The 13341-nt window shown below is 43.0% G+C and overlaps 1 protein-coding gene across 4 annotated transcripts in view; it reads left to right on the top strand.

The window, feature by feature from the left end:
* LOC118399703 (protein bicaudal C homolog 1-B-like) overlaps positions 1-13072 on the top strand; it is a 71876-nt gene extending 58804 nt beyond the window's left edge. For 2 of the 4 annotated variants that reach the window (XM_035795974.2, XM_052475827.1), the window contains exons 12-21: positions 296-483; positions 589-730; positions 1721-1892; positions 2287-2458; positions 2576-2615; positions 3193-3347; positions 3634-3796; positions 4350-4513; positions 6741-6855; positions 8803-13072. In XM_035795974.2, coding sequence (XP_035651867.1) covers positions 296-483; positions 589-730; positions 1721-1892; positions 2287-2458; positions 2576-2615; positions 3193-3347; positions 3634-3796; positions 4350-4513; positions 6741-6855; positions 8803-8930 — 1439 coding nt within the window. In that variant the 3' untranslated portion in view covers positions 8931-13072. Of the gene's footprint in view, positions 1-295; positions 484-588; positions 731-1720; positions 1893-2286; positions 2459-2575; positions 2616-3192; positions 3366-3633; positions 3797-4349; positions 4514-6740; positions 6856-8802 lie in introns of all 4 variants that reach the window. The other 2 variants (XM_035795954.2, XM_035795958.2) reach the window with 1 other exon arrangement.
* Positions 13073-13341: the final 269 nt, after the last annotated feature.

Here is a 13341-nt window from a genome sequence, read left to right as displayed (position 1 = left end):
TCTGTCTCACACCTTCAGGTTTCGTACCTTGTTCACAAATAGCTATAAGGGATTGACACCCAGCCTCTGGATTTCCCTGCCAGACTACCTGAAGGCACCACAGACTCTGGCCCTAAATAACTGTGTCTTTTGTAGCATCAGCTGTGCTTTTTTTGTCAGTTGCCCTGTCTAGTTGTGTCCATTAAAAAAAAAAAATAGTTATGCACTTTGAGATTGTTCTGTATAATGTAATAAATTATTATATGATGAAAATGTTATGATAAAGGTGTAGTATTTTTCTCCCTCGTGTATCCAGGCTTCTCGTCTCAGTTGATGATGCACCCTGTAGCCCAGGCCACTCTGAGCAGTATCCTGCTCTCTGGGGTCCAGGGGTACACCCAGAACACCCCCTCCCCTCCCCCCGGGCTTTCCCCAATCGACAAGCAGACCAACGGGGTCCCCGACTGCTCCAAAGGCCCCTGTACCATCAATGGACATGTCAAGGTGAATGACTTTCATAGACATATACTCACTAGCTGTTACATTGAATATATACCTTGCCTATAGTGAGTATAATATATAGAGCTACATTTGTGTTTGTATATGCAGCATCCTGGCTCAGTCTATGGCAGGATGTCCAGTGCGTCACTGGCAGACACTGTTCTGAACCCCAACCAGTGTGACTCGGTCCAGGAGGCCAGCGGACACAACCCGTCAGAACCCCGCTCCAGCAAGTCCAACCAAGACCAAGGTACCACACACACACACACACTGCACCTACAGACAACATAGACATGTATAGCTCTTGTAGATTTACTATAATGAGGTTTATAGAACCCACAAGGAAACCTAGGTATTTGGCCTTGTAAACTGCTAAATTAATTTATACCACAATATATTTGTTTTATGCGGTCTAGTCCCCATTCTTAAACCACTTTTATTAGGTTGCAACAAGGTGACATTTAATGGCTGGTATTCCAGTGGTTGAGGTCCCGAGATTCCTGCATCTCAAACATGTGTGGTTTGAGTGTAGCCTTGCTCTCACACTCCTCACGTTCCCATGTTGTTGGAGCTGGAGCTCCGTGGACTCCTCAGCCCCAGCTTGGCTGGTGACGGTAGTAACTGTTTCCTCTCCCTGACCACCTCCTGTGTTCTCCAACCTGTCCCAACTGGCTCTGCTCCCCGTTACCATCGAGCCCAGGGTGAATCAACTAAACATAATAGCTTGGAGATGTTAATTAAGGTGACTGACATCTTATTATTTTACGCTGTCAAGGCCTAGATACACACACACACACACACACACACACACACAGATCATGTTATGCAGGCTGGGTTACTGCCTGGAAGAAAAAAGCCCCTTCATTATTGACCGCTTCTGTTTTTTAATAACACAGGTGCCAACTGTGAGGTTTAGCAGCTACATTTAGTCATGCTCATGCCATCATGCAGAGTGACTTGCAGGTGCAAAGAACGTACTGTAATATATGCATGACAGGCAATAGAAAGCTAAGCAATAATGCACTCTAAAGAAGAGGTTGCATTGGAAGTACAAAAACTTGGTTGTCAAACACAGGGATTCTATAAGAATCTAGCAATTCTTTGTATCTTATTTGTCACATCAAAAGGATATAATAGTATATTTAGCCTACTGATCGACATGATTAAATCATGAAGGAAGAAATATAATATCCCACGTTACCTTTTCTTCACAAATGCTTTTTTACGTTCTCTCCACCAGGCTCTGACACCTTTGTGGAAGTGGGCATGCCCAGAAGCCCATCTCACTCAGCAAATGGAAACGAGCTGAAACAGATGCTGGCTTCCTGTAAGACGTCAGGGAAACGGCAGGCGGTGGAGCTCCTCCAGGGGACCAAGAACTCCCATCTCCAGTATGTCTGTCCAGAGCTACAGTAAGACACTACCTACATCTCAGAGATGTCCTTACTCTTCCATTCCAATGCCTAAAGGATATGAACATAAGACGAGAACTCATTCTAGTTCAGTTGGTATGACTCCCAGGCATTCATATAATAGAAAATAATAGCACTTTGTGACAACCGCTGTTGTAAAAGGACTTTCCAGGAGGAATGTCAGTGGGGGAAAGAGCTTGAGGTGGGTGCTATTTGGAGACAAAGCAGGGGACTGCACTGTTGTACTGCATTCTGTCATGCTTTATCTTAACATGCCATACCCTGTTGAGCGGTGCTGTATGTCGTTTCTGTGCAATAGGCTACTCTATTGTGATGGGGTTTGTAACTTGTCCTTTTAATATAGTTGTTCCTCTCTTTTGTGCCCCTCCCACAGCTCAGACTGCTTACTGTCAGACCCAGAGTCGAGTGCTTCAGACAGCCCAGTGACAGATAAGAGGGCACCGGGCAGTGAGCGGGCAGCAGAGAGGGCAGCACAGCAGAACGAGAGGGACAGGATCCGCTTGGTACCACATTCTTCCTTTGCCAACATGCAGGGCCAACTAGAGGTATTCCAACTCCACTTCTCTCTCTCACATACTCGCACTCACATATCAATAAATAACTAATGGGAACTTGACAAGTATTAAAACTGACATTGACCTTCCTCTCCATTTCTATTTCAGGCGCTTGAATATGAACAGAAAAAGCTGTTAGCAACCAAGGGTAAGTGTCAATCGTTCAGGCGATTCCTGTCTAGTCTGTGTTCCTGACGAGTGGCGCAGCGGTCTAAGGCACTGCATCACTAGAGGCATCACTACAGATCCGGGTTCGATCCCAGGCTGCGCCGCAGCCGGGCGTGACTGGGAGACCCATGAGGGAGCACACAATTGGCCCAGTGTCGTACATGTTAGGGGAGGGTTGGGCCGGCCGGGATGTCCTTGTCCCTTCGCGCTCTAGTGACTCCTGTGGTGGGCCGGGCATAGTGCATGCTGACACAGTCGCCAGGTGTACGGCGTTTCCTTCGACACATTGGTGCGGCTGGCTTCCGGGCTAAGCAAGCATTGTGTCAAGAAGCAGTGCGGCTTGGCAGGGTTGTGTTTCAGAGCACACACGTCTCTCGACCTTCGCCTCTCCCTAGTCCATACGGGAGTTGCAGCGATGGGACAAGACTGTAACTACCAATTTGGATATCACGAAATTGGGGAGGAAAAGGGCAAAATAAATAAAGGGATACTGAGTCCGTTTTTCTGACCTTTCACACTAATTGGTAACAGAGGTGTTTATCTGTGTCTGTGTCCAGCCATGTTGAAGAAGCCTGTTGTGACTGAGGTGCGGACCCCCACTAACACGTGGAGTGGCCTGGGTTTCTCCAAGTCTATGCCAGCAGAGACCATCAAGGAGCTGCGCAGGGCCAACCACGTGCCCTACAAACCCACCATGAGTACCACCTACGAGGTAAACTCCGACTATGAGGTAAACACCAATGGACCAGGTTTTTTCTGCTGTTGAAGAGAACGTGTTCATAGTAACATTCCTGATATGAAGCTTATGCAAAGACTGTAATATGAAGCATCATCATGGATTGCATAAAAAATTAAAGCCAACATGTAAATATGTAAAGCAAAAAGTAAATTATTGAAAACTAACTAAATTGATACTCTGATTCACAGAACTAAACCAAATAATGAGAAGTTAAAACTACAGCCCAGTATGATCTGATGTCCCCTTTCTGTGCCCCCAGGGCTCCCCCCTGTCTCTTTCCCGCTCTGGCAGCAGAGAGGGGGTGGGCAACGGCAGTGACTCTGACAACTGGAGAGACAGGAATGGGGGTGGGAACGGTCTTCCCAGCCACGCCGAATTCCCAGTGTCTGTTTGCAGTCCTAAGAGGAAGCAGAACAAATCCGGTGAGCTACTCGGCAGATACCCATCTGAACTTTGAATGAAAGGCAAGAAGGCTAGATCATCACACTCCCATGTAATTAAAGTAAACTCTCTTAAAAGTTTTGATCATACATAATTCAAAACATCTAACCTTGAACAGCAGATGCTGTGTAAAGATGATCTCATTAATTAAAACGTTAGAGTGTGTGGGAGTAGATGGGTTCATTCCTCCAACACACCTGCACTAGAGACCAGATACTTCCGTTCATATCCGACTCCTGTTTTTGCCCTTGTCTCCAATTATTTATCAAAGCCTATCACTACCGGTAATGCTGTAGAGAAGCACATTTTATCCATAGTATGTTGGCTTACATTGCACACATTAAAAACAATCAAAAAGCATTATCTTGCTTTAATTGGATACAAATATTTAGTCACAATGTTTTGGCAGCGAGATATGTCAGGGTCTATTTTACGTTGCATACATTCTTTGTTACAATGATAACTTTCTATGAAAGTCTTTAATGATGACTGTCTGACTTGTCTTGTCTTCCCGTGACACATTGTGATTGACAGCTGCAGAGCACTATCTGAGCAGCAGTAACTACATGGACTGTATCTCCTCGATCACCGGGAGCAACGGGTGCAGTCTCCAGTCCTCTCTGAAAGGGTCGGACCTCCCGGAGCTGTTCAGCAAGCTGGGCCTGGGGAAATACACAGACGTGTTCCAACAGCAGGAGGTACTGGTCTATAGCTGCCGTAGCATGGGATAGCCACATTAACATGGGAGCAGACACCTCCATCCATCCCTGCCCTCCTGACTATATCAGAGAGAGGCTAGAATTTACGGATGGATAGATCAGTGCTTAGGCTAAGATTCTCACGCTGATATTAAACTTCTCCGGTAGAAATTGTCAATAAATAAATGGATTTAAACATTTTGCTGGGAGCTTTGAGTTCCATTTTAGCTGCCCATCGCTTGACCGAGACTAAGCTTTTTTTGCAACATATTTTGGAGTGGTCCTCATGGTCCAGTGACTAGACTATTCATATCCAACTACTTTTATTGAAATCAGAGCACACATATTGCAAATACTTGATAATGGATAGGCTTCAGGGGCCTCATTTATAACCATTGTACATTTCACACCTACAAAAGTATTGAAATATATCAACTTGGTGCACGCCATTCATATGCATGTTTCCCGTTATAAATCAGACCTGTCGTAAAACTGTGTGATTGTGAACGAGCATTAAAACTCTTCCTGGAAAATGCTCGCCATTCACCTTTTAAGGTGACAATAACCACGTTTACATCCAACCATTTCATGCAGATGAATTAACTGACGCATGAAAAACGTCACGACCGAGCTGATGGAAACATGAAATCCTGGTATAATTTTATAAATGCCGACAGACAATTTGTTCGTTAGACATGGTGGGATTTTTTTTTGTATCTGTAAAATGTAATTATGCGAGAAATGGCAGAGGAAACTCCTTTATGCGTAAATATTAATAGAGTAACCAATGTAAACTTGCAGTCACGTGATATGTTGTGTGGTCCTCCCACTACAACATCGGAAAGCAGGTCGTTTAATTAGGACACCGATGAAATAAATGATGATGAACTTCACATGGTGGTGAAAGTGCAAGGTGATGAGCTTTATGCTCCTTTCCAATAAATAACCAGGGTCTTATTCTGGTGACATGATGATCGATGCTTGGCTGCTGTTTGACAAATACAAATGATATAGTTTTTAACCTACATTTTGAGATTATTATGGATATCTTTAGCAGTAATTAATGTTGTATCTGGTAAAGGACTTTGTCAGTTTCTGAAAGAGAAAACAATGGCAAATTGTTGTGGACCTGTCAACAGAATATTTGAAATCAACAATGTGTTTTTTTGTGTGTTTTTTTTTACCCCTTTTTCTCCCCAATTTCGTGGTGTCCAATTGTTGTAGTAGCTACTATCTTGTCTCATCGCTACAACTCCCGTACGGGCTCGGGAGAGACGAATGTTGAAAGTCATGCGTCCTCCGATACACAACCCAACCAAGCCGCACTGCTTCTTAACAGCGCGCATCCAACTCGGAAGCCAACCGCACCAATGTGTCGGAGGAAACACCGTGCACCTGGCAACCTCCTAGGTCACAGCTGGCGCTGCAGTACAGCGCCCTTAACCACTGCGCCACCCGGGAGGCCGAATTCAACAATGTTTTCCATCAACGTTTCCCCCAACCTAAATATGATGGAATGCCAGCAATTTCTTAAAGGGGGAAAAAAAGAAAAGAAAAAGATTACACGAATGTCCCAAAATGCAATTACAGTACTAACAGTAGCATAAATAGGCCTACTTCAATGTAAAATATCAACTGTTCACCTTTTAAATTCGACTGCATATTATAAACTGTGCTGCCTATGGGATTGCAAGACTTGAAATGCATATAGCCTATCTATTTACTTGGCTGCGAGGTCCTATGAAAAGTTGAGGAATTAATTCTGCAATGGTTATGAAAATAAAATAAATAGGAAAAAGATTTCTATGTTTAGTTATTTTAGATTCTAAAAACAAAACACGTCGATTTTCGTTCTTCTCATTAATGGCAAATGGCTGCATTCTTGTTAATGTTTTCCTGTTTTTCGTTTTTTATGAATAAGCTTGTCATATCATCCCAGCTTGCAATACAATAGTTAAACTACTAACAGATGTGTGTACACATGGTCTAATGTTTGCAGGGAGGTGAAAACTCTCACATTAAGTTACTTTTTTATGAATTTTATAAAACTTTTGTGTGTACTGGTGCACAAACATTTTGAGCTATATTCTGTACGTATGCACAGTTTATAAATGAGGCCCCAGGTATTTTATGTTGTAAAGGGGAATTGTATTTTGTAATCCCAAAAATGGTATTGTGTGCAGTGACATAATAAACATATTGACTGTACACATGCACTCTTTTTCAGATCGATCTCCAGACCTTCCTCACTCTTACAGACCAGGACCTGAAAGAGCTGGGCATCACCACATTTGGAGCACGCAGAAAAATGCTGCTTGCCATCTCTGGTGTGAATGACTACGGTAATGTCCAAACATTGTGTCTTTGTGTGAACCCAGTTCCAATGACATGTGGGAGATCAGGCTGATCCTCCTGGGCTGTATATGCTGATAAAAGCTCCTGTCAGAAGTCTGTCAGAAGTGTTGAGGGGTGTGTTGGGCGTGCCAGAACCTCTCCTGATGGAGACGGTGTGAAATGGACTTCAATGCTTTTCATTAAATCTCTCATTTCTGGCCCTGCCACATGCCTGAGTATAGCCACGTACTTCCACTGACCCATAGCTGAACATTAATTACAATCTTCACTACCATCCAGTGGTTTCAGTAGGCCGTGGTGCAAGTCATGTTCCTCTTTTTGGCTGACAGAGAGGAGCTCGGATCCTCATACGGTTCCAAGGCAATGAAAGCCCAACATGTTTGTTGTTCCATGAACAAATCCTTGTTTATAAATGCATGACTACAGGAGTAATACCTTTTGTCTGCCAGGAGTGAACAGGATTCAGAAGGGTGGCATTTTGATTGAATATATACTGAGTGTACTAAACATTAGGATCACTTGCTCTTTCCATGACATACAGTGGCTTGCGAAAGTATTCACCCCCTTGAAATTTGTCCTATTTTGTTGCCTTACAACCTGGAATTAAATTAGATTTTTTTTGGGGGGGGTGTATCATTTGATTTACACAACATGCCTACCACTTGGAAGATGCAAAATATTTTTTATTGTGAAACGAACAAGAAATGAGACAAAAAATATAAACTTGAGTGTGCATAACTATTCACACCCCAAAGTCAGTACTTTGTAGAGCCACCTTTTGTTGCAATTACAGTATGTGTGACTTTCAGAGGGTGAATGGGCAAAACAAAATATTTAAGTACCTTTGAACAGGGAATGGTAAAAGGTGCCAGGTGCACCGGTTTGTGTCATGAACTGCAGCGCTGTATGGGGTTTCCACGCTCAACAGTTTCCCACGTGTATCAAGAATGGTCCACCACCCATAGGACATCCAGACAACTTGACATAACTGTGGGAAGCATTGGAGTCAACATGGACCCGCATCCCGGTGGAACGCTTTCGACACCTTGTAGAGTCCATGCCCTGACGAATTGATACTGTTCCGAGAGCAAAAGGGTCAGCAACTCAATATTAGGAAGTGTTCTTAATGTTTTGTACACTGTGTATATGTATTCCTTTAGTTTCTGGGATGTTACATTTATAACATGTTTTGCCCTTCATCTCATGTATTATGATTTCATGCGTTTGTAGTTAGAGTGAAGGGATTATATCTAGAAGGGATCATATCTAAGTCAGTTTGCTGTTATTGGTGCAGTAGGGGGTCACATTGAGGTTGGGAGAGGGAGGTATTCGTGTTCTGTTGTGAGGAGAAGGGCTCTAGGCGTGAGTTCGTTCCACTGATGTGCTCCGTTGCAAAGCTCAGATCAGCTCTAATCTCTGTTGAAGGACTCTAAGGGCTCCAAAACCAGAATACATCCCTTCCCCCCTTCTTTCCTAAAGGCAACCCCAACTCATTAAGGTCCACTTCCTGTATTTCTGCCAGTAAAAGGAGCAATTTTGAAGCTACCAGTCTCAATTATCATATGTCAGGTTTTGCTGACAGAGGGTGATGATTCAGCCATAAAATGAATAATTCAAAGGATGCTAAACTGTTTTATTGACGCATTTTGAAAGAATTGTGTCCAATGAGTTTGGTGATCTGCCCGGCAAACTCATGGGCCACAAAGAGGGGTCTTGTTGATGTGAGCTTTTCTCATTTTTCATTGGCTATTTGATTTTAACTCATGACTGCATCGGAAGACCAATAAAATGGAATTTCCCTTCATATGGTTTACGGTTTGAATTGACTTGTCGGACTTGTATTTCTTAATGGAAAAACATAGTATGTTATTTAACATTTATATCTGTAAGACTTGCAATTGATATGCAATATTGTGTACTTTTGTCTTTTCCAGAACTGAACAAGAACCGAAGGAAGCTGTTTGAGGCTCCTATCAGATCCTCCTTCCTGGAAGGGGGAGCCAGCGGTCGTCTGTCTCGTCAGTTCCACGCTGACATGGCTAGTGTCAGTGGTCGGTGGTAGAGCTCCACTCCACCAGGACTTAACACGACAGAGAACCAGCCTTCAGTGCCTCTCTTTGGGCTTTTGTAGGCCAGTCTCCAGCCTATCTGGTTCTCAGTTGTCCACCCTCCAGCTTATGCTGAACAATAACTATTCAACTCTTTTTTTTATTTTTTTAAGGCCATAACAAGAAGCCATAGTTTAACCAGAAGTGCCAAAAAAAAGAGAAGAGCCATCTGTGGTATAGAAAGTCCAGTGTTCTCTCCACATAGTGGTTAGATGTTTCTGTGGAGTATCTATGCATGAAGGGTATTTTACTAATTATGAAGGACAGGTACTGCCCAGTAGTTGTCCATTTTTGTTAAAGGGAACAGGCCAAATGATTAGTACAAAATAATTACATTGATACTGCATTCGTAGTATGCTGTTTTATCAATGACATGCACTTTAACAATTTTGCCTGTGAAAGCCTGATTCCTCATATTGGAATACCTATGCATTTTGTATTAACTCAAAGCACAGATGTATTTGTACCAAGCCAAATGTAAGCACTTAGTGAGATGGGGAAATGAAGTCAATAAAGTGACATCAACAACTAAACGCAGAACCTAGTGGATTGACCTTGGACCCCTCAGTGTTTTGATTGATTGACATTCCACGAAGGTCAGTGTTGTATCCACCAGCAGCTGCTGTAGTTGGGCTGCAGTCTGTATGTCATATGTATTTAGAAAAGTATTATTTTGTATTCACATTATTATTTTTTATCCTTCTGAGGTAATAATCAGTTTCATGTATTTTTTTTATGTTTTCATTACTTTATACATTCACAAATGAGTTCCTGTGGTTTCTAATTAGTTCATTATTAGTCTCTTTGATAATTACCTTTACCCCATAATCTTTGGTGCCGTCAGGCTGTGTCATGAGTCTGCAGCAGAGAAAGAGAGCAGTCTGTCAAAACAGCAGGCCCCTCTCTCTGATTCTGTTTGTTGGCCTCCTGTGGTTTTCTTAGTCATTGTCATTATGTCTCCTGTAGTCATGTCAATGGTCTTTGTCAGTTAGTCTTTCTGTGGTCTATATTCTGTGTTGAATCCTCCTATGTGTTCCTCTATCTATTCAGGAGACATGTCATTATTCCCAGACTGTGTGCTTTTATCTTTCCTTACACTTTATCCGCTTTTAGAGCTCTGGACAGAGAAGCAACCTACTACAGTGTCGAATGCCTCCACACTACTACAGTGTCGAATGCCTCCACACTACTACAGTGTCGAATGCCTCCACACTACTACAGTGTCGAATGCCTCCACACTACTACAGTGTCGAATGCCTCCACACTACTACAGTGTCGAATGCCTCCACACTACTACAGTGTCGAATGCCTCCACACTACTACAGTGTCGAATGCCTCCACACTACTACAGTGTCGAATGCCTCCACACTACTACAGTGTCGAATGCCTCCACACTACCACAGTGTCGAATGCCTCCACACTACTACAGTGTCGAATGCCTCCACACTACTACAGTGTCGAATGCCTCCACACTACTACAGTGTCGAATGCCTCCACACTACCACAGTGTCGAATGCCTCCACACTACTACAGTGTCGAATGCCTCCACACTACCACAGTGTCGAATGCCTCCACACTACTACAGTGTCGAATGCCTCCACACTACTACCGTGTCGAATGCCTCCACACTACTACCGTGTCGAATGCCTCCACACTACCACAGTGTCGAATGCCTCCACACTACTACCGTGTCGAATGCCTCCACACTACTACCGTGTCGAATGCCTCCACACTACCACAGTGTCGAATGCCTCCACACTACTACAGTGTCGAATGCCTCCACACTACCACAGTGTCGAATGCCTCCACACTACCACAGTGTCGAATGCCTCCACATTACCACAGTGTCGAATGCCTCCACACTACCACAGTGTCGAATGCCTCCACACTACCACAGTGTCGAATGCCTCCACACTACCACAGTGTCGAATGCCTCCACACTACCACAGTGTCGAATGCCTCCACACTACCACAGTGTCGAATGCCTCCACACTACTACAGTGTCGAATGCCTCCACACTACTACAGTGTCGAATGCCTCCACACTACTACAGTGTCGAATGCCTCCACACTACCACAGTGTCGAATGCCTCCACACTACTACAGTGTCGAATGCCTCCACACTACCACAGTGTCGAATGCCTCCACACTACCACAGTGTCGAATGCCTCCACACTACCACAGTGTCGAATGCCTCCACACTACCACAGTGTCGAATGCCTCCACACTACCACAGTGTCGAATGCCTCCACACTACCACAGTGTCGAATGCCACCACACTACCACAGTGTCGAATGCCTCCACACTACCACAGTGTCGAATGCCTCCACACTACTACAGTGTCGAATGCCTCCACACTACCACAGTGTCGAATGCCTCCACACTACTACAGTGTCGAATGCCTCCACACTACTACAGTGTCGAATGCCTCCACACTACTACAGTGTCGAATGCCTCCTTTACTTCTCTCTCTAAGCTGCTCAGTAGGGAATTGTTTCTATTAGAATATAGCTATTTGGACTGACACTACCTCTCACCTAGGAGGGAACTCACACCATAGGTGTAAACTCAAATTTATTTCATATGACAGCCCCTAGCCTAGACACATTTCTACATTTACCAAGATTGTGTCCTCAACATGTATTCTAGCTTAAATTAAGAATAGTGGAAATATACAATTTTCAGGCTCAGTTGTGCAATCAGATATCTGGGATTCTTGTAAAGATATATTTGATGAAGTGACAGGATTAGGTGTGCAGTGGCGCTGCTTATCATCAAAGGACGAAGTCACTCTGATCTCTGTATTATGTTCATGTAAAACAGTATTCTCATACCCTTTTGTTAACGCTGTCTGACTCTGGAAGGTTTTTGCTGTAACTGTTTTAGATTGAACGCCCATATTAAGCCTGGAAGTTGATAGTCTTTGTGCATTCTATCATATATAAGACTGTTAGTTTGAAGTACTCTTCATTTGCAGAATGTTTGTTGGTCGATGGTACAGTATTTGACGGACAATGCAGTGAACTCTATGTAGAGCCCAAAGTGAAAAACGAAGTCTTGAAGCTAAATGACAGTAGGTACAGAATGCTGAAGCAGATGTAGAGAGAACATTTCAAAGCAACTTACATGCCAAAGCTTTGTTTCCACACAACAGCAACATCACTGGCAACAGACGTCTTAGCATCAAACCATTCTGTCATCAGGCACAGAGAGAAGTAGCTTGTTTCTCATGTTGCATGCTTTTTCTCGTGAAGATCTGTTGTATCCTGTGTTTACGCCATACCACTTCTTCTAACTGATTTGTGCCCATGTCACTATCGTATCAATAAGATATCCTGACTTGGTTGTCATTTCTGACCAGTAGTGTGTCATTTTCTTTGAAATCTTGAAACGACAGGATATTAAAAGGGATTTGTTCCACCAAAAATGTGGGTTGTGTTCAACCCTTTATCATGGTACTATATTGAAGCTGTTCAGCATTGATTATGTCAGTGCAGTTATGTTGAGCCATGGTAGCTACCCTGCAAACCAGACAATGTTTTATTTTTATTTTCCGCTTCTGTAAAGTTAAGCCTGCGGTCATTTGTGTGCTTGGAGGGTAATAGAGATGTCTGTCAAGTGAATGTTGTTAGTGAGAATTATTGCTTTTTTATCTGGTTTAATGAGTCATTTGCAATCAGTTTACCACCAGCCTCCTGTCCCTACACTTATTATGTCTTAAATGTTTGTGTTTAGTTCCTGTTATTCCCAAAGGGATACATTTGAAGGGTCTACTTTATACTGAGTTGGATAAAATGGTACAACATTTATAATGAATGTAAACCACTAAGGAATTTATGTATGTTTTGCATCTCTTTTGTATCCTGTGCAGCCATGCTTGTTAGCAACTTATCTCCAGTTTTGTGTGAGAGAAAGGTACTGTTCCAAAAAGGTACTGTTCCAAAAAAGGTTCTACAGAAGAAGGACATTGTTTTAGCTATGTTGTTATATCTGTAAATATAGTACAGATGTGTTTTGGAGGAGTTATCAAATAAGCAAAAAAGTTTGTTCAAAACATTGAAGTGTTATTACAAAGGTAATAAATGTATGCAGTAAGATGTTTCCTTTAGTTTTTGTTCATAGCACATACATTTGACTATTACAGTGAGGAAGAATATTCAGTGCAAAAGTGTGAAGCATGACATTGATAGAACACTCTGGTAACCATAGCTGAGGTAAGCCTGTATGTGAGACCCACACGCTTCAATAATCAGTTCTTGATGTCCGATTGGTGTCAGAGCTTTCCACTAATCCCCAGAGGCAGGATTTACTTGATCTAATCACAGAGAATTGGTCCACTCCGTAGAGGAACCACACTAACCCATAC

Source organism: Oncorhynchus keta, chromosome 2 (assembly GCF_023373465.1).
Source record: "Oncorhynchus keta strain PuntledgeMale-10-30-2019 chromosome 2, Oket_V2, whole genome shotgun sequence".
NCBI lineage: Eukaryota > Metazoa > Chordata > Actinopteri > Salmoniformes > Salmonidae > Oncorhynchus > Oncorhynchus keta.
The sequence above is the reverse complement of the archived record's forward strand: the minus strand, read 5'-3'. Positions and strand labels throughout refer to the sequence as shown.